Here is a 26,553-nt window from a genome sequence, read left to right on the forward strand (position 1 = left end):
ATATAAGTACATGGCTCGACAACGGATTCTTCCCCGATAAGTTATCCTGGAAAAGGATATCCAGAAATACTGTATCATTGTATCACCAAGACCAGCGGCAATTGAGAATGAACAGTCCGAATTTCCATTTATTCAGACAAATATTTTCAGATATAAAACCTGCCACAATTTTGGAAATTAGGTAACATTGAACTTTGCAGATTCATATGCAAAATATATACAGGTATGCATGTAAATGGCTTTGTTCATTTCTGTCATCTATGTGGTAATTCGTTCACAGATGTTTTCTGTCACTCGTCTTCTTTGTGTCCAAGTACCGTCATTATACGAGAACAGTGGTGGAACGCCATCGCTAATAACTTCAGTGTCGAACTGTGTGAAGAACTCTGTGGGCTCTCGGAATTTGAATGGTACCTTGTTCTTCTTGGTGGCCAAATATCTACACCTTTAAATAAGATGGACGCCACATCATTCCGTCTGTTGAACTATAAATTGGTGCGCAGCACTTCAGCCCTATACTACAGATGCTCACTGCAGTAATTATATCTATATTAAATATGCTTTGGCTTTAAAAGGGACACCTGCTACCATATGTACTTTTCTATTGAGGTGTACAACTAAGAATATCCTATTCTTTTTTATTTTTGGTTATATTGTGTACATAGTGTGTTTTACCCTTTCTTTCTTTCTTTGTATGTACATGTATTTGTAATTATATTGATGTAAATATATTTTCTTCATAATCTCCTAAGGGAGGAAACAAAGTATGAAAGAAAGCTATATATGATTTCATCAAATATACGGCTGTCATGGGAAATTGGCTGCCAATAAGTTAATGGTCAATTCTCTGTTGTCCTGTGCTTCTGAATGTACATTGGTCAATTCTCTGTTGTCCTGTGCTTCTGAGTGGACATTGGTCAATTCTCTGTCATTCTGTGTTTCTGATATAACTTACGAATTCAGTAGATACGATTTTGAAGGATGATAAATAGGAAGAATTTCTAGCATTAAATGAGTTAATTTACAGATGGTCAGCTGATCAGGGGTACAAAAAAAAGTCATGTGATCTGTTAATATAACTGGTCAGTTGAACTTGGGTAGATATTAGTAGAGTTCTCCCTCGGTAATGTTTGCAGACTGAAAGTGGTGGAGTCTGATGAGCGAAGTTTTTCTTGAACTCTCTTGTATAATCTTTGTCTTTTACCTGACCTGAAAAATGGAATATCAATTCTGAAAATCATGTCAGTTCTAAGAAAGGGATATAAATTCAGAAAACGGTACATTGTACATATGAATTCAGAAAATGGTATGCAGATAAGGACAAAGATATATAGATTCTTTAAAGACATACTAATTCTCCAAAAAAGAAGGGGCATATAAATCTTGTGAAAAGGAATAAACCAAAAGGTTCATGAGCCACATTGCTCACCTGAACAGCAGTTCCTAGCAATAAACAAGCTTGAACAAAACTATCATTATACAAGCAGCTTGGTTCAGAAAAAAAACTTCTCAAAAGTAAGGATTAACAAGAGATGTTTGTAAAACACATATGCCCCCATGGTGCAAAATTGAAAATGGTTATACACACACATCATTTAATTGAGAGTATTATCATCAATTCAAAATATTGAGCAGACAATATCTTCCTATGTCAAGAGTGGATTGACCATGTGACCTAAAACTCAATAGGGGTCATCAACTCCTGAAGATGTACCAGTGTACCAAGTTTGATGTCTGTCATACAAAGGGTTCTCAAGACATTGAACGGACAGTATATTCCTATGTCCAGTTTGACCCTTGACCTTTGACCATGTGACCTCAAAATCAATAGGAGTCGTCTTCTACTGAAGATGTACCAGTGTTCCAAGTTTGATGTCTGTCAAGCAAAGGATTCTCAAGACATTGAGTGGTCAATATATTCCTATGTCCAGTTTGACCCTTGACCTTTGACCAGGTGACCTCAAAATCAATAGGGGTTATCTACTCCTTAAGATGTACCAGTGTACCAAGTCTGTCAAGCAAAGGGTTATCAAAATATTGAACGGACAGTATATTCCTGTTTAGTGTGACCCTTAACCTTTGACCATGTGACCTCAAAATCAATAGTGATCGTCTTCTCCTGAAGTCGTATCAGTGTACCAAGTTTGATGTCTGTCAAGAAAAGGGTTCTCAAGATACTGAGCAGACAGTATATTCCCATGTCAAGTTTGACCCTTGACCTTTGACCATGTGACCTCAAAATCAATAGGGGTCATCTTCTCTTGAAGATGTACCAGTGTATCAAGTTTGATGTCTGTCAAGCAAAGGGTTCTCGAGATATTTGACGGACAGTATATTCCTATGTCCAGTTTGACCCTTGACCTTTGACCATGTGACCTCAAAATCAATGGGGGTCATCTTCTTCTGAAGATGTACTGGCGTACCAAGTTTGATGTTCGTCAAGCAAAGGGTTCTCTATACATTGAATGGTCAGTATATTCCTATGCCCAGTTTGACCCTTGACCTTTGACCATATGACCTCAAAATCAATAGGGGTCATCTACTCCTTAGGATGTACCAGTGTGCCAAGTTTGATGTCTTTCAAACAAAGGGTTCTCAAGATATTGAGCGGACATTATATTCCTATGTCCAGAGTAGATTGACCCTTGACCTTTTGACCTGAAAAACAATAGGGATCCTCTTCTACTCATAACTAACCCACATATGAAATATCATTATCATCAAGTGAATGGTTCTCAAGATATTGAGCGGACAACACATGGTCTACAGACCGACCGACATACCGACCGACCGACCGACAGGTGCAAAACAATATGCCCCCTCTTTTTCAAAGGAGGGCATAAAAATTCATTAATGTTAAACTTAATTATCAAACTTGACTACAAGTTCATTAAATACCATATGCCCTTGTAGACGGGCATTGCCTTTCATATTAACTAATTATACCCCCCACAACTGGAATCGGGTTGTCCGTCTGTCTGTCTGTCCGTCCGTCCGTCCGTCCGTCTGTAGACGCAATGGTTTGCGGGCTCTAAAGCATTATCCTTTCCACCTATCGTCACCATATCATATATATGGACTACCCATGGGATGAAGATGTTCCCTATCGATTTGGGGGTCAAAAGGTCAAAGGTCAAGCGCACTGGACATCGAAGTAGCATTATGGTTTCCGGGCTCTAAAGCGTTATCCTTTCCACCTACAGTCACCATATCATACAGATGGACTACCCATGGGATGAAGATGTTCCCTATCGATTTTGGGGTCAAAAGGTCAAAGGTCACGCGCACTGGACATCGAAGTAGCAATATGGTTTCCATTTAAATTCTTTAACGGCTTTTTTCATCGCATGGAGATGCTGTGTTCCTAGATATCTTTTGGATCATAATACCGAAGTTTATTCTGAAGTTTGCGAAAATAAGAAGTTGACACTGAAGTTTGCAGGAAAATTCCAATCATTTCTCCTATCCATTTCTCCCTACAAACGAGAATACCCAAGGTTTGTCATGCCATTTGTTTTTTACACTCAGAAAAGAGGTAGTTTATACCTATTACCAACACCCTTTGGGAGATTGGGGTAAGCGGGGAGTATTCTTAGTGAGCATTACTCACATTACCTCTTGTTTCATCTAAGAAGGCTTTGTGCCATTTAGTTTAGTTTCCTTCACATGTACAATTTTGAACCCCTATTGTGGCCCCAACCTAATCCCATGGGTCATGGTTTTACAGACTTCCATCTCCATTTTGTCAGGAAGCTTTCATGTAGAGAGGGTGTTGCACCGAAGCGGGAACTTTCCCTAATCGGAGCACTGACCGCGTTAAAATGGAGGGTTATCCCCGAATTTCAGAACAACTGCCTCCGTAAAACAAAATAAATTTAGCATGAGCATGTTCTTCGAGTTTTCCTCTAAAAAAAACTGTAGCTTTGAAATTTTAATTCACGAAGGCATTTTTTTTTGTAAATTAAAAAAAAAATGGAAACGACTTCACTGGTATTATTTTCAACTTCACTTGTTCGTTAATTTGTGTTTTAGATTCCTTTGAATGGTTTTACTTGTTTGTTTTTCATATATTTAGGACGTTGTATGCTTGCATCATATTTTATAATTTAAATTGTCTTGATTTGTACTTTTTATCCATTATGACATAATGTTGCATTCATGCTTATATGTGTAAGGATTATTCGTTGTGTATTCTATGGTTTTTCTTTTAATTATCAGTTGTAAATTTTAGTATGTTGTACAGCGCTTTAGAGTATTTCTAGATAAGGCGCTATATAAGTGTACTTTTATTATTTCTTATAATTATAATTTTCGTTAGTTATGTATGATCTATTGTGTGGTTCAGTGGATAAGACCGTCGGCTCTTGTATGTACAGATGTTTTCTATATTTAGAACAACCGGATTCGACTCCCTCACGAATATGGTGTCCGGAAAAGCGTAACTGCGCGTTAGTCACAACACGCCGTCAAGCCAACAAGCAACGCACCTTTCCGCTCTCACGCCAACAACCAACGCGCCCTCGCGCCGTCACGCCAACAAGCTTTGCGCCGACAAGCAACGCGCGGTCACGCTAACACAACTTTACAAAACTCGCCTTCGCGCAGTCACGCTAACACAACTTTACACAACTTGCCTTCGCGCTAACAAGCAACGAGCAGTCACGCTAACACAACTATAAGACAAGCGCGAGATGTGTAAAGTTGTGTTAGCGCGAAGGCGCGTTGCTTGTCGGCGCGAAAGCGCGTTGCTTATTGGCGTGGCGGCGCGAAAGCGCGTTGTTTGTTGGCGTGACGGCGCAAAAGCGCGTTGCTTGTTGTCGCGAAGGCGCGTTGCTTGTTGGCGTGAGAGCGCGAAGAAGCGTTGCTTGTTGGAGCAAAGGCGTGTTGCTTGTTGTCGCGAAAGCGCGTTGCTTGTTGGAGGAGAGCGCGAAGGTGCGTTGCTTGTAGGCGTGACGGCGTGTTGTGACTAACGCGCAGTCACGCTTTTGCAAATGGCCCTATCCGGACACCATACACGAAGTCGTAACACATCTTATATATATATATATATATATTACGTTTCCCATCTAGATTTTTCTTTTCTTAATTGAAACACGCTTTTAGTTTTTATAAATGTTTCATGTCAAATATCTATGTATTACCATGTTCCGAGTTTGATATAAACTTCCAACCTGGACATGCACTGTTTAGTTTGTGAATAGGACTCTCAACACACACGCCGAATACCGCATGCAATACCTGTGTTTTAATAGTCAAGGCTGCTAAGGAGAGCTTAATTTTTTTTTAATGAAAGTTGTTGACAAAGGCATGGTGCCTTTTACGAAAAACTGTTGTGAACTTTGCAAAGCTTTGGAAGAAAAAACTTTAAGGCCAAACAAGGTAAATAACCGTTAAACAGTTTGAGTTTATATGTATTCCAGTAGCAAATTGCTATGTTGAATCAATTTTTACAGGTGCATGTCCTCCGAATAATGTTGAACTTTATTAATGCGTATTAAACACATACACATACGTTGGAATGGCAAGTTGGAAGTTTTTTCAGCTCATGATGAACTGAAGAGAAAATGGTTTCACGATAGAGGTGTGTGCATAAAAGTTCACGTCAGCTGCACCATTTGTAAGTGATTAAGAATGACAGAGAACGGAGACAAACAGACACGTAGACGGTCGTCAGACGGGCAAACTCCCAAACCATCATCCAAAATGTTGAAAATGGCGGAAGGGGACAGTGGTGACAGAGATGACGTTGGAACCAAAATCATTGACCAGATGACTGTAATAGCGGACGCTGTGAGTCAGCTCCAGAAGGGTCAGAAAGAACTACGTTCATCTTTCGATAGTAAGTTTGATAAATTCAAGAATGAGTTCATGGCTAGTATTGATAGTAAATTCAAAGCAATGCGGTCAGATTTTGACCTTGAACTTGGTAAACAGCAAAGCCAGATCGACAGTTTGTCACGGTCGGTTGAGTCTCTTATTCATCGAGTGAAAGAGGTAGAGAAAGTAGGACACAGTTACACAACTCAACCTGGATCAGCTGTTCACCATTCGAGCACCGTCAAGGATTCGGAGGTAACCATAATAGCTAGTAATATACCTCAGTCAGACGATGAGGACATTCTACAAGTTGCACAGGATCTTGTTGACTGTCTGAGTGATTCGATTAGTGTAGTCGCGGCTGCTAGGCTCAGGAGTCGGATTCAGGGGAAACCAGGGTTAGTGAAAATCAGTTTCGCAACTGTCGAGGAGAAAGTAGAAATACTACGGAAGAAACGCGACTTGAAGGGCAGTCAAGCGTACAAATCTGTTTTCTTAAGGTCCTCTAAATCCCACACCGAGAGGCTCATAGAACTTAACGCGAAAACACTACTAACTCAAATACCGAATGGAGAACAATTCCGTATCACTTCGAATGGACGGATAGTAAAGAAAGATTCTGACCGTCAACACAGCAATTTCTCCGCGGACAGCAACAACCGCGATCAGGATCATCAATAGCAACCTCCCCGGCCCATAGACACTTTAAAACTAGGTCACATTAATGTCTGTGGATGGACCGACGAAAATGCAGAACTTAGAAGCCAAATTATCAATGCCATGAATTGTGACATCATTTCAATAAGTGAAACACACTTATATAAAGAAAAAGAAATACATATTAAAGGGTACAAGTGGATAGGATTCAATAGACAACAAATTCACGTAAATGCACCTAAAGCATCAGGGGGAGTTGGAATTCTTGTAAAAATCTGGTTAACTGAACTTTTTAGTATTTCTGTGATCGACAAATGTTATGATGGCATTTTAGGAATTAAGTTTACTAAACACAACTCTGATTTTGAATTCATTGTATTTACTTGTTACCTCCCACCAGAAAATTCAAACAGAGGACGGGATGCTCAGGTTTTTTTTTGCACATCTGTTGTCCCAGATTTATTTGCACAATGAAAATAATGGTATTTTTTTTATTGGGTGACATGAATTGTAGAATAGGCAACCTACAAGAGGTAATACAAGATGTTGATGAAATTACCACTCGTAAACCTATAGACAACACTATAAACCAGCATGGTCATGAATTTATTGAGTTTCTCAATGAAACAAACTTTTGTGTTCTGAATGGCAGATTTCCAGATGACAATTTTACGTGTATTTCACGAAAAGGTAAATCTGTAGTTGACTATATATGTATACCTGTAGATATATTTAGATATGTTACAAATTTTAATGTGTTTACAGTACAGTCTATTGTAGATGATTTCAAGTTTCATGATTTCTTAGGTATGAAATCAAAACTCCCGGATCACTCGGCTATTACTTGTGATTTCAGTGTTACTGAATATGGCTTAATACATGAATCTGAAAAGGTCGAAAGCACTAAACCACGATTTAATCTGAATAGGATCCCACGGGATTTTATGTCCAATGAATTGACTAGAACTGGTTTATTAATAGCAATAGATCAAATTGAAAAAAGCAGAAAATCGCAGGAAAATATAGATGGCATTTATGACAATTTATGTAAAATAATTTTAAAAGAAATGGAAACTATCCCAAAGATTGTACACAAAAACTCAAGTAAACGTCTGAAAAATAAAAAGCCTTTTTGGAATGATGAATTACGTGATTTATGGAACAATACACGAGAAAAAGAAAATATGTTTGTGAAATATAAAGGTAAACAAGATGTTAAATCGGCCCTAAGACGAGAATACATTGAAGCACGGGATATTTTTGACAAGGCGCTTAGGCGCACCGAACGCTCTTACAAGAAAACTGTAGCTAGAGACATTGAGAATATGAGTTCATCAAACCCAAATGAATTTTGGAATAAAATCAAAAAGCTTGGACCAAGAAATACAATATATATTCCAATGGAGGTCATAGATACAGATGGAAATATCATTACTAATGAACGAGAAGTTTTAAATAGATGGCAAATTGATTTCCAAAATTTGTATAACGGTAGCGTGAATACTGATTGTTTTCAAGATCATTACGATAGTTCAAGGCTAGAAAAAACAAGGTTGGAAAATAATATGAAACTTCAATCATTCATCTGCAATGAAGAATTAAATTATGATATATCGCTGGAAGAAATTTCTGATATTGTACTGCACTCTAAATCTAAATCTGCTAGTGGGTATGATGAAATTCCATATAGTGTTCTAAAATTCCCAATGATAATTAAAACATTACGTAATCTCTTTCAACTTATATTTGATTCAAGTATCATCCCTTCCATCTGGAGGAAAGCTATCATATGTCCTATTCTTAAGGATTCCTCCTCGGACAAACGCCTGCCAATGAATTACCGAGGTATCAGTCTCCTATCCTGTATCGTAAGTTTTATAGTGCATTTATTAATAAAAGGCTTGTTACTTACTTGGAGAATAATGATATTTTGGCAGATGAACAAAATGGTTTTAGAAGAGGGAGATCCTGTGAAGATCACGTATTTACTTTGAACAGTCTAATTCAGAATAATAAAAATCTGTATGTTGCATTTATTGATCTAAAGAAGTGTTTTGATTTTGTAGATAGAGACATGATGTTGTATAAACTTCTGTTGAATGATATAAATGGTAAAATGTATAACTCGATCAAGAATATTTACCAAAGTTCAGAGTCATGCGTTCGAGTAAATGGAAAACTTACAAACTGGTTTAGCTGTAAAACTGGTGTTAAACAGGGGGATAACTTATCTCCAACTCTATTTTCGATTTTTGCAAATGACCTTGTTCATGAAATAAACTCTTTGGATGTGGGTGTAAATATCGCAGATGAAAAGCTGTCCGTTTTATTATATGCAGACGATATAGCCTTAATAGCTAAGACACCGGAAGAATTACAATGTATGCTACAAAAACTGCACAACTGGTGCAGGCGTTGGAGAGTCCTTATAAATACTGAAAAATCCAAATGTATGCACTTTCGTAAAACTAGAACAAAAGGAACAGAGTTTGAATTCACTATTGGAACAAATACATTAGAAATAGTAGATAGCTATAAATATCTTGGAATCATATTTACTTACACTGGAAATTTTACAAAAAATGCAGAAAATCTTGCTAAAGCTGGAGGACGGGCACTTGGAAAAATTATTTCTACAATACACAATAATAAAGAATTTGGATTCACTGCTTACGAAAAATTATTTTACTCTTGCGTTTTACCTATATTAGACTATTCGTCCAGTGTTTGGGGGTTCAGAAAATTCCAGTCAATAGATAATGTTCAAAATCGAGCCATTAGATATTTTTTGGGAGTACATCGTTTTGCGCCTTTATTGGCAATCTATGGAGATACCCAGTCAATATCGTCGATGGATTAATATGATAAGATTTTGGAATAGAGTATTGTTATTTGACAGTGAACGCATTACTAGAAAAGTGTTTGAAATGGATTATGATATATGTAGAAACAACTGGTGTAGTGCTCTGAAAGAAATTTTGCAAAATTTGGAACTGGAAAGTTATTTTGACTCAAAATTGTTAATAGACATGAATGTTCTTCAAACAAATATGCATTACTATTACTCAAATATCTGGAAAAATGAAGTATTTAAAGTACCTAAATTGCGAACTTATGTGTTTATAAAATCAACCTTTGGTCGAGAAAATTATGTAACATTGGATATGCCAAAATACTTTAGGTCAATTATGTCGCAGTTTAGATGTGGTATTTTACCTTTAAGAATAGAGACGGGAAGATATTATGGGGAACCTGCTGTTGAAAGAATATGCTCATTGTGTTCATTAAATTGTGTGGAAGACGAAATTCATTTTTTACTGTATTGTCCATTGTATTCTAAACTCAGAACAACTTTGTTTGAAAATACGGGATTTGATCAAATGTCAATGTCAGATGTAGAGGTTCTTCGAATGTTAATAACAAACTACCCAAGACAATTAGCAAAATACTTGTACTCCTCCTTTTCTCTTAGACAATCTATTATTTTTGGAAAAATCAACAACTGAGCTATTTATACATTATATACTTATTATACATGTATACACATGTATGTATATATAATTATAGAAAATGTTATTATGCGCAATTATTTGCATTATATATTATTATATCAATGTTTAAAGTGGCATATAGGCCCGACGGGCCGGTTGTTTATTGATTTGTGTATTGTGATAAAATTGGATGTATGAATATATGTACACATGCCACTATAATAAATAAAATTACTTACTTATTAAACTTCCCATATTTTGTTTTGTGGCCAGAGTCATGTACAGTTGCCAATTGTTGGTAGTAGAAAATAATACATACGAGTATAAGAGCTTTTGGACTGTAATAGTATAGAATATTAAATATTTGATACACTCGTAACAAGTAACCGTATACATTGTATCTGATATTCAGAAAAAAGAAGACAATTTAATTTCCACGATTTCAAAAATTATCTTTAGACTACATGTATATTGTATTGACACATAAAATGTATTAGGCTTGTCCCTTGTACTGGGGAATCATTCAGGTATTTATATGGCAAATACGCAATGATTATAGATATGATTGAAGGTCAGTTCTACGTTACGAATGCTGGCATGGAGATCCGATTAGGGAAAATTCCCGCTTCGGTGCAACACTCTTTCAGTTTTTCTAACCCAGTGGCTCTTGAGAAGAAGAATTTTAAATCATCCACCCTATTTTTACATTTTTGTGATTATCTCTTCTTTGAAGGGGACAGGGCCTTCATTTGAACAAACTTGAATTTTACAAAAGACACAGTGCATGTATCTAGAACCGTTATATCTGACCTTCTGACTCTGCGGATGAATACTCCGGCCACGATGATCAATATGGCTGCTATGATGGAAACCGCAAACACGGCGTAAAGTACGGTATTTTGTACGGCTCTCTCCCGAACTGAAGATGAAGATGTTGTTTGAACATTGTAAACTTTTTTTTAATGTATTCAAAGTTTTGGCTCACTTACACCAGTAATTAATCGCAATATTGTATAGGTTAAAGCCGATTAGAACAGGTCGTATTCGTCCAATGAGTTGAAAATTGACATAATATGAATTGAATGTTCGTACCTCGTGCAGACGGACCGCTGTTATGGATGTCCGGGCCGGGTTTCTTTGTACCTGGAAAGATCCATAAAATGTAGACTTCAAGGAACATCACGGGGTGGGAGGGGGTGTGATCTAGTTCTTATGGGAGGACATACTCGAAAACGAAATTTTTAATTCTTGTGAAGTCAAAATAACTTTATCAGATCAATAAAAAGTGTAGATTTTAAAATGAAAAATAATTACTGGATCTCAAGGGCGTGTTCTATGTCGAAAGGAATAAGACCAGGCTATCCTATTTCGACATTGTTCCATTTATTGGCCAAAAGTTAGCACGATGTTGAGAATATTTTGTTTATGTTCACTTTCTGTCTAAATGGATATCTTTAATTTGATTATTATTCCGGAGTTTTACAGATGGTTCAACTTTAACTATGAAAGATGCATCCTCATTACAAAAAGCCAACTTTTTAATCATTTTGGAAAAATCTAAACAAACCACAATTCGCACGAACAGTTGAATTCGGGAGGTTATTTGGGAAAAAAACCCAACTCAATGCTATAAAGACAACTTTCAAGAAATAAGGACATGTTTTATTTGTTTGTTGTAGAATTCTTTTTATTTATTTTTTTTTTATTTGAGTTACAGGGTGTCTTGTACCCGACGCAATCGGATGTTTTCAAAGGGTAATGTTGTGAACCTTTCTTCAAAATAAAGAAAAAAAGTCAAAATATTGCAAACTTTCTTGTCGAGTAACATGCGTCTTATATATCTAGATATCTGCAATTTGCTAAACATGTAATGATAACATATATACATATCTATCAAATTTCATCAATTTCCGTTTACTTTAGCGTGACATTTAGATGAGTAGCTAAATACAGCATTCTTGTCAGTGTTCATTTCAAAATCTTATCATAATTTCTGATACAGCCTATCCTAACGAATGATGTTGGATCCATTTCATACCAATTGTTAGACCGTTCTTTACATACTAAATTTGAATACGAATTACTCTGTTTAACTTATCAATACGGAGGGGTCATGACGGGTGTGACCAGTCAACAGGCGATGCTTTCCCTTGGCACTGGTATGTCCAGGGGTTCGTGTTCGTCTTATGAGATTGATCACAGTTCACCATCTTCACTTGTTCGTGAAAATGTTAAAATGCTGATAGTTTGGGTGACGCAGAACAATAGAATTTCAGTTTCGTCATCACTTAGGTCCTATGATTTAGGGTTAGGGTTAGGGTCCATGATTTAGATCACATTATGGTACGTTTTCCCCCCGGCCACACATTTAGATAGACTGAATCTTTGAAATTTATTTCTAGTGCTTTTCATTCACTTAAAAGTTTCAAAATACAGACGTCCAAAACTATTCAACACAATCTGATGAGATGTTTTAATCCGCTTCAGTTCCTTACAAGAAGCGAATGGCGAATTAATTAATTCTAATTAGACCGTTGTTCCACTGCGTTTCATACTAAGAAAACAATCAAGAAAACGTCAGTGTAATACATGGAAATAAATGTCTCCGTGAGGGGTCCGAGGGCTAATTGTTTCCGCGGACGTATTATCCATGTGTTTTGGGAATACACATCTTCAGGAAGAATTCGAAATATTATCTTCGTGTTTGGAGAATAAACAAAGTCGGATTTGAGTTTAAATTCTCTTGCTCGTTGAAGATTTAATTTCGAGGATATCAAAAGAAATATATAAAATACCCGGGGGTTTCGTTTTTACTCCTGGGGATAGCGTTGTTCTCCTTTTATTGGTCACTCTATTTCCCTGACCCCCAGATATTGTTGAGTGTACTGTCGTTGTTGGTGTTGATGATGTTGTTGAGAGACGTGGGTTGCATTCAATTTCAAACTCTCCTTTGCTGACTACACATTTGAATAGGAAAAAAAAATCACGGGTTAGATAAAACAATGATAGCCGATTGTGCTTAAAAAGCAAGCAAAGATGAAACTTGAAATCGCAAAACTTTTTTCAAATCAACATCAAAACGTATGACTTTTCAACATTTTACAGGACCATTCCTCACGATAAATTAAAGACTAGACTTTTTGACATCATGCCAGTTCCTTCTTCAACTACAAGAGGCCCATAGGCCTTATCGGTCACATGAGTACTAATGAAAAAGTATCACTACTTCCAATTAGGGCGATGAAATTTAGAAAAAAAAATTCCTGTTCTGAATATCTAAACTAAATTCTAATGTTCAACAACAGTATGAAACAAAATGTGTTCTTAAAACCCGAATGCCCTCAAAAAAGCATACACTGATGAAAGGCTTCAAATAATATAATGGGTGAATTAAGATTAAAAGATATGACTAATTTGGACCCATCCTAGAGTCAAAACCCTGAGTTGTAAAATTACCATTTTTTGTACATCCCGTTCTGCTAAATTCCTAAGTATGCATTTAGATTTTATACAGTATCAACAAACTTACAGCTAAATACTGTATACTTAATTTGACCCCACCCTGGGGTCAGAATCCCTACCCCGGGGATCATCAAATGGTAAAGGACTACCTGCGCTTTCTAAATATCCATTTAGTTTCAATTTAGTATCAATAACACAATAGAAGATGTTATTTCAAAAGTGTTTTAAACTTAAACACTATATAGTAAGTTTGGCCCTGCCCTGGGGTCAAAACCCCTATCCTGGGGATCACGAACTTTCCAATTTTGGTAGAGGTCTTCCTGATCTACATCACTATACATTTAGTTTTTCTTGCACATGTGCGGTTCTTGAGAAGAAGATTTTTGAAAATTAGTCAATTTTTAGGCAGTTTTTGCCGTGCTCCTAAGACCCAAGGGATGCAGGAATCCTGAAACTTACAATTTGTCTTCCTTCTTCCAAAGATACATCATACCAAATTTGAAAAGAATTGGAATAAGTTATCAAAAAGTTTAAAATGTCTATTCTTCACACATTTACTAACTGACCATTTTGGCCCAACCCTGATACCAAAACCTATATCCCTGAGATCATAAAATTTTCAATTTTGGTAAAGGACTACCTGTTCTTTCTAAATATCTATTTAGTTTCAATTTAGTATCAATAGCACTAAAGAAGATGTTATTTAAGTGTTTTACATAGAAACACTATTATACCAAGTTTAACCCCACCCTGGGGTCAGAATCCCTACCCTGGGGATCATGTAATTTATAATTTTGGTAGAGGCCTTCCTGCTTTACATCACTATGCATTTAGTGTATCTTACACGTGTGCGGTTCTTGAGAAGATTTTTGAAAATTGGTCAATTTTGTGCAGTTTTTGCCCTGACCCTACGGCCCAAGGGTTGCTGGAGTCCTGAAATTTACAATTTATGCCCCCCCCCTTGTCCCAAAGATGCTTCATGTCAAATATGAAAAGAATTGAAATGGCAGTTATCAAGAAGTTAAAATTGTTCAATTGTTAACGCATGACGCACGTCGCGCGACAACGGACGACAACCAATTGCAATAGGTCACCTGAATAAACTCAGGTGACCTAAAAATGGGAACGCAAATATTCCTTTCTAGTGATCAGTCATCCAAAAAATCACTTTGTTAAATGCCACTCTGATTCTACACACAAGTACTCTGAAGTTGAAATAAAAAATATTTTGGAGTTCCTCATTGACAATATCTTCGTAGTCTTTGGTGATCAGGTCTTCCAACAGTCTGTTGGAATTCCCATGGACACGAATTGTGCTCCTTTGTTAGCTGGCGTGTTTTTATATTCCAATGAAGCAGAATTTATTCAAAAACTTCTACATGTGAAGAAAACTTCTCTGCTGTGGCCTTCAATTCTACATTTACATGTACAAATGTAGATATATCGACGACATATTATCTATTAATAATAATAATTTTCATTCATATGTTGATTCGATATTTCCCAGTGAACTCGAAATAAAAGACACCACAGAGTCGTCCACTTCTGCTTCCTACTTAGATATTTCATTGAAAGTAGTTATTAACGGCAAATTAAAAACTCAACTTTATGACAAACGGGATGATTTCAGCTTCTCCATTGTCAACTTCCCATATTTATGTAGCAATATTCCATTGTCACCTACATACCGTCTGCAGATGGTGTATATATCTCTCAACTGATTCGATACGCAAGAGTTTGTTCTGCTTATAGTCAGTTTTTAAATCGATTGATTGAATATTGTTTAACATCCCTCTCAAGAATATTTCACTCATATGGAGACGTCACCACTGCCGGTGAAGGGCTGCAAAATTTCGACCTATGCTCATCGCTTATGGCATTTGAACAGGGAGGGATCTTTATCGTGCCACACCTGCTGTGACACGGGGCCTCGGTTTTTGCGGTCTCATTAAGTCGCCTTCTACGACAAGCAAATCGAAGCAAGCTACTGACAAACAAGCTGATGGTGCAGGGGTTCCAACAGTTCCGTTTAAAGTCAGCGTTTCGCAAATTCTATGGTCGTTATAACGATCTAGTTTGCCAATACAACCTATCATTGGGTCAAATGCTATTTGACGTGTTTCATACCGATTGTTAGGCCGTCCTTGGCACACTGATTTTGACTACGGATAACTCCCGTTTACCTGATCAGGATATAGGGCTCACGGCGGGTGTGACCGGTAGACAGGGGATGCTTACTCCTTCTAGGCACCTGATCCCACCTCAGGTATATCCAGAGGTCCGTGTTTGCCCAACTCTCTATTTTGTATTGCTTATGGGAGTTATGAGATTGATCACTGTTCGTTATCTTCACCTTTCATGGTATCAATTAACACTATGTTAAACATGTGTGTGGAATATAAAAAAAAGGTGTATTGAAATTAAAACCGAAAACTGTAAGAGTACTTACGTTGGGGCAATAACAATTTCACTGATTTTCAAAACATCTCATGTTATGATATCCGCGGGACCGTAACAAAGCAGATTTTGGAAACAAAATACTTACCTTAAATCAGGTTATTTTGCTGTAGACTAATTTTTAGCGTTTTTGGGAGTCAGTTGGATTCGCAAAAAACATTTTTCTCAAAAATATCTATCGTAAAAAATCCTAGATCCACCAATTCGATGGTCAGTTGTGTTAAACTTTTGAAATAGAATAAATTGATTTTACCAATATACACGTTCACGTTTTATAGATTATAGTGTATCTTTTAAAGCTAGAAAAAGACATAATTAAATTTTGTAATTTAGTTTTCAATGTACCCACGCCTTGTGAGGGTCTTTATCAGTATATATAAACAAACGTCTGCTGGGTTGACAGAACTGACATAAATTCATACGATGGATTTCATTTGTCGATTTATTTTTAGCTCCAGCATAAATTCGCAAAAAAAAGAGGAAACACAAAAATAAATGTATAGGCTTTTCACTCAAATTCGCAAAAATAAATCGACGCAAAAATATCCAGATTTACGGTAATTGTACACAAGTGATGTATTAGTGATACATGGAGATTAGCGGATTAAGCGCCAAAATAAGATTTCCGCTAACATAAGAGTGTTTTACAGTATAGTATTACAGCACCTGTTACTTGTAACCAGACACTTTGTGGTTCGTCCGATAGCCCCTCAGAGTAGGAAATGTTGACCCAGTTTCCTGATGATGAATAAAGTGGTGTAAATTCACCAAAGATGGTACTATTTTCACATTCATGTGAGACTGTGTCACTTCCGTTGCTAAATGTTAGTTTATATGTAGAGTTTGAGCATTCGCCTGTGTGGTTTTGATCAATGGGGTGTTTTGGTTGCAATCGAACATCAACAGCATTTACATTAATAATCGAGTTTTCAGAAGATTTAATCGAACACTCGCATGTGTCTGAAATTTCATCGTATTGCTTTCTAGATAGATACACGGATCCGTTCATGGAGTTCAGTTTCTGGTAGCTGCAGAAGTTCTTGATTTCTGATTCTGTAAAATATTCAATGTAGTGATTTAAAAAAAAAAAAAACCCGCAACATCAGGAGATCCTTCGTTTAATAATGAAATGAAATTCAACAAAAAATAAAATAATGACTGTTATTATTATCATTGTCATTATTATTACTCTATCATTATCTCTTCATATGCATAAATCTTGGAAATGGAAAGCAGATACTAGTATACTTACAATACGACATGCGCATATAGATTAGTCACACCTGATTTAATGCACCATTGCAAATAATAATTTTTTAAATATATCTTTCCCTCCATAATTAGACAATCGTATTTGATTTAGACAGATTTTCTGTGTGTGAATATTTTAAAACTTCACTGGAGGAAATTTATAAAAGTAGGTTCAAACCATTGTTCAAAGCGTGGATTTGAAATTTGACGCACAAGATATCCACAATTTGTTAAAGGGGCCCAGTAGGTTGGGAGTCTTGGGGACCGCCTTCAGGCCCGCAGTGGGTCCAGGGCAAAGCCCTGGTGGGGGCCCAGGGAGAGAAGTTTCCAGAAGCTGCAGTTTTTTAAAGGTTACTTTTATGGATTATTCTAGCTATGCTTTATACATAATGAAATAAATAAACAACAACAAACAATTAATTTGGTCACAAAATAGGAGTGTCCTCTTAATCCGCCACTGATACGACAGAGTTCGTAATGTCCTCATCGAAATAAAAAAAATATCTTTGGTTTTTAAAATCAGTGGAAACAATCGAATGACTCCAGTATTATTCCAGACTCTTTGTTGAATTTACATCCTTTTTTTCTGTTTGATTCCAGCATGGCGTGTAAAACGTTGCAATATTATACAAATCTTGGTTTTTATTCGACAGTCTTGATGTCTATATGCGTGAATTTGATGTACATTCGATAATCTTGATGTCTATATGCGTGAATTTGATGTACATTCGATAATCTTGATGTCTATATGCGTGAATTTGATGTACATTCGATAATCTTGATGTCTATATGCGTGAATTTGATGTACATTCGATAATCTTGATGTCTATATGCGTGAATTTGATGTACATTCGATAATCTTGATGTCTAATCGCGAACGTTTTGCTTTATATGCGATAAATCTTATTTATGTTCGATGATATTGTTATGTATCGTTGATATTCTTGAAATTATCAAATATACATAAAAAATTTAGCACATAAATATCAAGATTTTTAAATATATATCAAGTTTACGCATATAAACATCAAGCTTATAGAATAGAAATCAAGATTGTCGCATATAAACATTAAGCATATCGCATATGAAGATCAATATTATCGAAAGATTTACGCATATAAACACTGAATATCGGCGAATAGCATATGAATCAAGATTTGTATAATATTGCAACGTTTTACACACCATAACCGAGTATGATAAAGTTCTATAATAAGTTATAATTATAAAAAGTTACATATATTTTAAGCAAGTACTATAACGTATATCACTTTCAAATAACTCACCTTTGATGCAGTCAATCAACACCCGAACAAATAACTCACCTTTGATGCAGTCAATCAACACCCGAACAAATAACTCACCTTTGATGCAGTCAATCAACATCCCTACAAATAACTCACCTTTGATGCAGTCAATCAATATCCGAACAAATAAATCACCTTTGATGCAGTCAATCAACACCCGAACAAATAACTCACCTTTGATGCAGTCAATCAACACCCGAACAAATAACTCACCTTTGATGCAGTCAATCAACACCCGAACAAATAACTCACCTTTGATGCAGTCAAACGACACCAGAACGTAGTTTGAAAAGGTCCTGTTGCCACATTCCATCCGGGTCCATGGAGTCGCCGTGTTTTGTGATATGCTTGTAAGTCTAGACAGACGGGAGAAATACAGATATTTATGAATGTAATCTGTTATGTTTTTAAGACAGTCACCATTCTCAAAAGAACAGCAGGTATCATTATTTTGCTTCTCGATCTCGGATGGACAAGCTTGATTGATGTATGATTTTGCACCGTACTGTAGATGTCTGATGGCGATCACTCCGGAATCGCTGCACATCGAATTCATGTAATTGTTGCCATGGCATTTAGACGTTTGATGTTCACTCAGGGCTGGAAAATAAATAACAGCTATATAAGAGTTATTTGATCAAGATTAAGGACTCGCGGTGGGTGTGACCGGTCGACAGGGGATGCTTACACCTCCTAGACACCTGATCCTACCTCTGATGTGTCCAGGGACCCGTGTTTGCCCAGCTCTTAATTTTGTATTCTTTATAGGAGTTTCATGAAAAGCGAAGATACAAGAATGAGATTGATCCTTGTTCGTTACCTTCACCTTCCAATCGTACCGAAATAGGTCCCTAGAGCAAATTAAGCTTTTCCAGGTGACATTGACCTATATCCCAGTGACCTTGGATCAGAGCTATGTCATACTATCTGCTTATGAACAACTGTTGTACCATGATGCATTATGTTATCCAAAGTTATCTCAAATAATAAATTGTTTTCTTTGGTTTGTTAAACGGGATATAAATGTCGCAAATATTGAACCAAAAAAACAAAAAAAAAACCAAAAACCAACCAAACAAACAAACAAAAAAAAAAAAAAAAAAACAAAAACAAAAAAAAAACAACAACAAACAAACAAAAAAAAACAAACAAAAAAACAAAAGACTGCATAGCAAATAAAAAGTTAAAAATAAACGAGGAAACCCATTTGTAACAATTGTAACAGTACCGCTAAGTAAAATGTGAGCCAATATCTCTCCAGTACAAAGTTATGACTAATTCTACATACTGTAGATTGGGAAATAATCACGATGGTTTTAATTTCACTATGTTCACGATTTATCTTTTCTTCGCGAAATTAAACCCATAGTGAATAAGGAAGTAAAAATATTTGAATGCGGCTATAATTAAAAACAAAGAGAGATAACTTTTATTTTTGTGAACGGGATACTATGATCAGCTTGGGGAAAGTATTGAATAGTTACATCATTTAACATATGAATGCATACACACAATTTGACAATTTCGTATACATGTACTTGTATACTCTTAACTGCTTTTACACTGCAGATCGCATTGAATAATATACGGGCGTTATCAAAAGCCTTTGTTATGACTTCCTTGTCTTGACCCAGTATATCACAAGTCATTTAGCGTGGGTCGGTTTTATTTCGACAACCGCAAGTCGATTTCAACATCCTCAATGTCGAAACCTGTTTCTAGAGAAGTTTTTATTTCATTTGCATAACATGTCTGGAATTCGGATTTAAACGCATTTTAAATCGTCCGTTAATCTGAATATCAAGAGGCTGCAGGTTGTTCGTACACGCAGTGGGGACGAACACCACTTGAATTCCCTTTTCCTCCAGCATAGTAAGTAAGGCTTTGTCTTCGTGAGCTATATAAACATCAAAAGATTTGCCTTAAAAGCAAATCCAACTCGTCTCGCACGCGCTCAACATGGGGGACGGTGATCTTCTCAATATATCTACAGTGTATGTATTATTTCTACATTGCTCCAATGGTGTTCGCTGTGAAATATGTTCCAGTCTTTAGGAAAGTCGAAAGAGGGGTGACATTTATCGGTGAGACCCCGATACAAAAGTTGGGTAGGGAGCAATATACCAGACATCGTTGCCGCTATTACCACAGTTATTTGACGCTTGTCGCCGACACCTTTAATTGGCGCCTACTTAGCACCAAAGGATAATTGAGAAGATAATTGATCTTAATTCATTTATTAAATTGTTCAAAATAGCTGATTTAAATGTGTTTTCATGGCATTGTATTTTGTACGTGTTGATACATCGAATTTGGGGGTTTTATCGCAAGCTTTACATTTTTCACCCAGTTTAAAATAGACATGTTAACTCTCCAAAGGCTACCTTGAAAATGAAATCATTAAATGACCACACAAAACGTAAGTTTCTTGTGAATTTTACTCAGCAGTTGATACTACTAGTCGCAGACTGCGGGTCATCTCAGTGACAAAGTAGACATATCACCGAGACTGAGCGCGCGAAATTTAAAAAGTAATAATCCTATAGCGTGAAAATAAAACCATCGCGATTGGTACCCTTGTAACAAATCGTGAAATTTTAACAACGTGGAATTAAACCAACTTACAGTATTCCAATTTATTGTGACCTTTACTTAGGGTAAATTATCTTGATTTAGAAATACTACACACCATCAAGTTACATCCCACACACCATCAACATAGACGTCGGAAGCAAATTGAAAGGGGGGGGGGCTAAACCAACAAAATGTTTCTTGGTCGAGCACACACACAAGCTACTAGCGAAGTCTCATAAACATATGGCACCAAAGAATGGACTTTCCGTCATTCGGCCTGAAGTTCCAGCGTTCAAGTACCATTTGTCATTATGAATCAGTTCAAATAAAGTTCTAACTCGCATTTCAAGAAGGCGCTTTTCATACCCAAATATTGAAAGGGAAATTGAGCAGTAAAACAATTACCATTACCTTCCGGTAACACTTTCACTGGAATTTGACCTTGAGGAGCGTCAGAAGGATACAAGGTCAAAGATTGATCGCCTTTGAAAATCTTGCTTTCAAAATCGCTCTGAGATACGGATGGTAAACACACAGCCTCTATGCTTTTCTTTTTCAACATGACTTGGAATTTTAGTGCTGCACACTCTTTCGCTGATGCATTTAAATCTTCACATATTATCTCGAAAAATGATAATCTGGAATTGTCATCCATTGTGAACCGTTATCTTTCACTTCAGTGTCAATCACGAAAGGTAAATAAAGATAATCAAAAAGGTATAAACGGAATTCTATCAATGACAAGATGGTAATATAGGCAAATAAAACTTATTCTGATAATGTGAACAACCTATATGACAGGACGAATGACGTATATGCGGTGCAATGTAACATTTAAAGGAAGTTTTAGAATGCTACTGCTGAGGTTAATTTTTTCTGGATTAACTGCTTAGTGGTGCAATTTAAATGATTGATTGATTATTTGTAGTGTTACGTCCTGCTCGAGAATCTTTCACTCATATGGTGACGTCACCATTGCCGGTGAAGGGCTCCAAAATTTAGGCCTATGCTCTGCGCTCAGGGCCTTTGCGCAGGGAGGAATCTTTATCGTGCCACACCTGCTGTAACATGGGACCTGTTTTTACGGTTTAATGATCCGTACGTCGCCTCTTACAACACGCAAGGGGATGATAAAGACCTATTCTAGCCCGGATTTTGACGGGCTCCATGAAGTTGCCTCTTATTTAAGACACGCAAAGGGATGCCGAGGACCTATTCTAACCCGGATCACCACGGACCGTGCAATTTAAAAAGTGGGTATAAGAAATTAATTAAGAACGGTCAGCAATATTATCAACTTTATTTTCATACAGGTTAAATGAAATGGCTTATTTAACGAACTGTGATCAATGTCATAAATACAAAATGAAATCAGAAAATTGAGCTAAATCTCTGCCAAAAACGTTTGGGGTGCTAAGCCGCAATTTTCAATGCCTACATCATGTCTATCTTTGCAAAGACCCCCCCCCCCCCCCTCCGAATCCGACGCCTATGATCAAGCTACAATGCACACCATCAACTCAATCAAGTTACAATCCACACACTCACTTTGAGGTGTCACCAGTTGTAGGTAATTCAGACCAATGTTTGGCGCTCAGGGCCGTAGCCTTGAGGGTTCTTGATCGTGGTAACGCCTGTCGCGACACGGGCCCTCAGTTATTAGTCATACCTGACACATGATTCTCACCTCTAAATGCCGAGTGTTTGCCGCAATACTAGGTCCTGTGTCATGGCATGCATTGGCATAATAAAGAACCCTAACTGCAACAGCCCTGCGCTCTAATCATAGGAGAAAATGAAAAGGCGAAGATAACGAACAGGGACAAATCTCATATCTCCTGTAAGCAATACAAAATAGATAGTTGGGCAAACATGGACCCCTGTACACACCAGAGGTGAGAGCAGGTGCCTAGAAGAAGTAAGCATCTCCCGTTGACCGGCCACACTTGCCGTGAGCCCTATATCTTGTTCAGGTAAACGGAGTTATACGTGGTCAAAATCAGTATGCCAAGAACGGTCTAACAATCAGTATGAAACACGTCAGCCAGCATTTGACCCAATAATAGGTTGTATTGGCAAACTAGATCGTTATAACGAACACAGAATTTGTGAAACTTTAAACGAGACTGTTGAAACCCGTGCACCATCAACTTGTTTGTCAGTAGCTTGCCTCGATTTAAAAACTGATCATACGCAGAACAAGCTCTTGCATAGCTGATCAGTTGTGAGATATAAACACCATATGCAGGTGATAATGGGATATTGCTACATGTACATAAATATGGGAAGTTGACGATGGAGAAGCTGAAATAATCCCGTTTGTCATGAAGTTGAGTTTTTAGTTTGCCGTTAATATCTACTTTCAATGAAATATCTAAGTATGAAGCAGAAGTGGACGACTCTGTGTTGTCTTTTATTTCGAGTTCTAAGGGATATAAAAGGCGAAGATAACAAGTAGTGAACAATGTCATAACTCCTATAAGCAATACAAAACAAAGAGTTGGGTAAACACGGACCTCTGGATATACCAAAGGTGGGATCTAGTGCCTAGGAGACGTAAACACCCCCTATGTTTATTTTTAAGTTTCTACGCGGCTATGGCTCGAACTCACGAAATCCCGATTACGAAACGAACGCTCTACCACCGAGCTACCGCGACCGGTGTCACCGTGAGTGTTGATTAACTACTACAACCTTGAGCACCATGTGAAGGTCAACATATGCGGCACTTCATCGACAGAAGAGGATGCCTCTAAATCAATGACAGTCATTGAAAGGGACATACAACAACAAGAAGAAATAAGTAACTACTCCAATACATTTTTATTTTACCAATATTTATTCATTATAGTACATAACTTATGTTAATAACAAGTCTTTATAAAAATGCAAATATCTTTTTATGACCAATTTTATCCAAACCACATTAACATATGTGTTTGACGATTTATAATAATGATGTTAATTTGGGTAGTTAGTGGTACCGGCCAAAATGGCTGTGATAAGTGAAAGTACAAACGGTTTTAGAATTTTCAGTCACTTGCAGCTATTATGGACTTCAGCTCATGAATTGGGATAAGCAGTTCAACTTAGAAAGGATATGCAAGGCGATCTTATCCAAAAAGGATAAAACGAATATCTAATACCGGTACTGCAGATTCTATGTAATTGCTTGTTGCAATGCTCAAACATTCTGTATAGTCGTATAGTGACAGGACCCAGCTAAAAAGCGACCAAAAAAAAAAGAAGGCATTTTTCTGAATTCACTTCTGCATATCTTGGGAAGTATACAAAATTTCGAGATGCAATTTGGTAGTAATGTAGATTGATTATGTATGAATAATATTATTTGAGTACAGAGTAGACTTTTATATCAGTTGGTTTAATTGGCTAACTTGTGTACCTTATATTTAGAGTTCTATACCTTTATTCTTTAATAGTAAATTCGATCCCAAGCGATGCCTCTGCTTTGAACGGTATGCATGACTTTTATAACAACTCCTCCCTAAACTTCAATTGGAAATTGATTGATTGATTGATTGTATATTATTCAACGACCATCTCCAGAATGTTTCAATCATATGGAGACGACACTATTGCCGGTGAAGGGCTGGAAAATTTAGGCTTATGCTCGGCACTTACGACCTTTGAGTAGCGAGGGATCTTTATCGTGCCACACCTGCGGTGATACGGGCCTCGTTGAGTAGTGAGGGATCTTTATCGTGCCACGCCTGTAGTGACACACCTGTAGTGACACGACCCTCGTTGAGTAACGAGGGATCTATATCATGCCACACCTGTAGGGACACGGGCCTCGGGTTTTGCGGTCTCGTCGTCCTTGATCTCGAGGCGAACACGTGATCACGTAACCATACTTCGGTCTTTGATTTTAAATTCAAATGTCGCGTTGTTACGACGCTATCTACAAGCCTCAAACCTTGGTGACCCCCCACGTACACACATATGGTACGTGTAATCAAAAAGGGATATCACGGCAGAAAAGTGTTATCTTGACCTTACTTTATGATAATGATGTCTATCTAAATCTGTACATTTTCATTCGGATGACACCCCCGCTCTCCAATCTGAGTTATCAAAATGGGCCACCACAAGAGAATAATGTTATATAAAGACCTTAAAGAGAGTATGAACTGTAACACCTCAGGTCAGCATACGTCATGAAGCACATTGGCTAGGGAAGCGTTGTAGCTCATGAATTCATGTATTTTTCCAAAAACGAAATTTATCATATATATTTATATTTTACTTTCATATTTGTTGTAATTCCCAGTCGTTGAAATAATCGTTCTGTATTTTGCTGTTTACGCCCATTTTTCACATTTTCGAGGAAATGGTAGAAATTTCAAATGGTAAAGATAGCGAAGGCAATAACATTGGAAGCGCGAATATTTAGTGTCTGTTTAAGCCGATATATCTTCACGTCGGATGACACCCCCCCCCCCCCCCCCCCATCACACACACACATTGACACACACAACCAAAAAGGTTATCGCAACAGAGTAATGTTATATGAAGACTTAGTTACGTGATAATAATGTCAACCCAAATCGGTAAGCCTATAATTTCTGTTTATCACGAGGAATTTTATAGGGTTATTGAACTTGTATTGGTGAATATTGGCTCGAGTTGGCTGTAAAAATGCACGAGCTTGTAAAGTATTTAGTTGTTAAATTATATCCCTTTTCACTCAAACTACTCCAAAATACACTGGTATTAAATTGATGATAGTAACGATTGTTACTATCATCCCAAGATGACGGAAGGAAATTCCGGAAAGACCACGTTTACTTATTATATCTATTTGTATTGTTTAGTTGCGAATGATATGTAGGTAAGAAATATCATACACTAGCAACGATTACGATCAGGTGTTATTTTATCTTTTATACGGCTCATATGAACAGAAAATTCGTCGTTGAAAAAACAGCGAGGATGATAGTAACGAAAGTTCTTACGTTACTATCATCATTAATTTCGTTACTATACAATTTACGCAATGCAAGTAAGCGTTCAATAAATTCTCAGGATATTGAACGCTAACATTCTCTAGATTTTACGCAGATTTTATAATAGACTATTTATTAGCTATATAATACAAGCTATTTACAGTCCTGCAATCGTGAATACCATTGCAATTTTAGAGACATCATGACTTACCAGAACTCAGGCAAATGGTCGACACAACGAAATAAATTATATCCATTTCCTTTCATCATATAAATCAAATACTTTCAGCCATTTTTTTTATTCATACACTAAATCGATCCGCGGGGGATTTACAAGTAAACGAGCAATTGATAAAATTCATACGCAGTTCAAAGTACGTCCGTCCAGTGTACTTTATATAGCTGTTATCTAGCAATCACAACTACCGAACGAGCTGTTTATCTTTAAACCAGGAAGAAATACATGCAAGACAAACTCCACAATGTTTACCGATCACCTTTTTCCTACTTGTAATCATTAGTGGGGGAAGCAATATTTTGTTAATAACTATCCTAAATGCAGGTTCCATA

The 26,553-nt window shown here is 36.9% G+C and overlaps 1 protein-coding gene across 3 annotated transcripts; it reads right to left on the reverse strand.

Moving 5' to 3' along the window:
- Positions 1-101: 101 nt before the first annotated feature.
- LOC125673397 (uncharacterized) lies at positions 102-26,321 on the reverse strand. Of its 3 annotated transcripts, XM_048909974.2 has the most exons (8): positions 26,195-26,312; positions 18,949-19,042; positions 18,695-18,798; positions 16,551-16,937; positions 12,761-12,922; positions 11,058-11,108; positions 10,776-10,884; positions 102-1,209 (listed from the first exon to the last, which is right to left on the reverse strand). In XM_048909974.2, the coding sequence occupies exons 1-8, from the start codon at positions 26,238-26,240 to the stop codon at positions 1,071-1,073; spliced, it is 1,092 nt and encodes a 363-aa protein (XP_048765931.1). In that variant the 5' UTR covers positions 26,241-26,312; the 3' UTR covers positions 102-1,070. The 3 variants fall into 3 exon arrangements, with proteins under 3 accessions (XP_048765931.1, XP_048765930.1, XP_048765932.1); XM_048909973.2 differs by having other exon boundaries at positions 18,695-19,042; positions 26,195-26,321; XM_048909975.2 differs by lacking the exon at positions 16,551-16,937.
- Positions 26,322-26,553: the final 232 nt, after the last annotated feature.

This window comes from Ostrea edulis, chromosome 3, assembly GCF_947568905.1.
Source record: "Ostrea edulis chromosome 3, xbOstEdul1.1, whole genome shotgun sequence".
In the NCBI taxonomy this organism is placed as follows: domain Eukaryota; kingdom Metazoa; phylum Mollusca; class Bivalvia; order Ostreida; family Ostreidae; genus Ostrea; species Ostrea edulis.

Coding starts and splice junctions, on each gene's coding strand:
- LOC125673397 (XM_048909973.2), bottom strand. CDS start 26,240: ATGGATATAATTTATTTCGTTGTGTCGACCATTTGCCTGAGTTCTG. Junction 19,043..26,194: donor GACCATTTGCCTGAGTTCTG/GTAAGTCATGAT, acceptor TTTATTTTCCAG/CCCTGAGTGAACATCAAACG. Junction 12,923..16,550: donor TGTCTGGTTACAAGTAACAG/GTGCTGTAATAC, acceptor TCAAATGTGTAG/TCAGCAAAGGAGAGTTTGAA.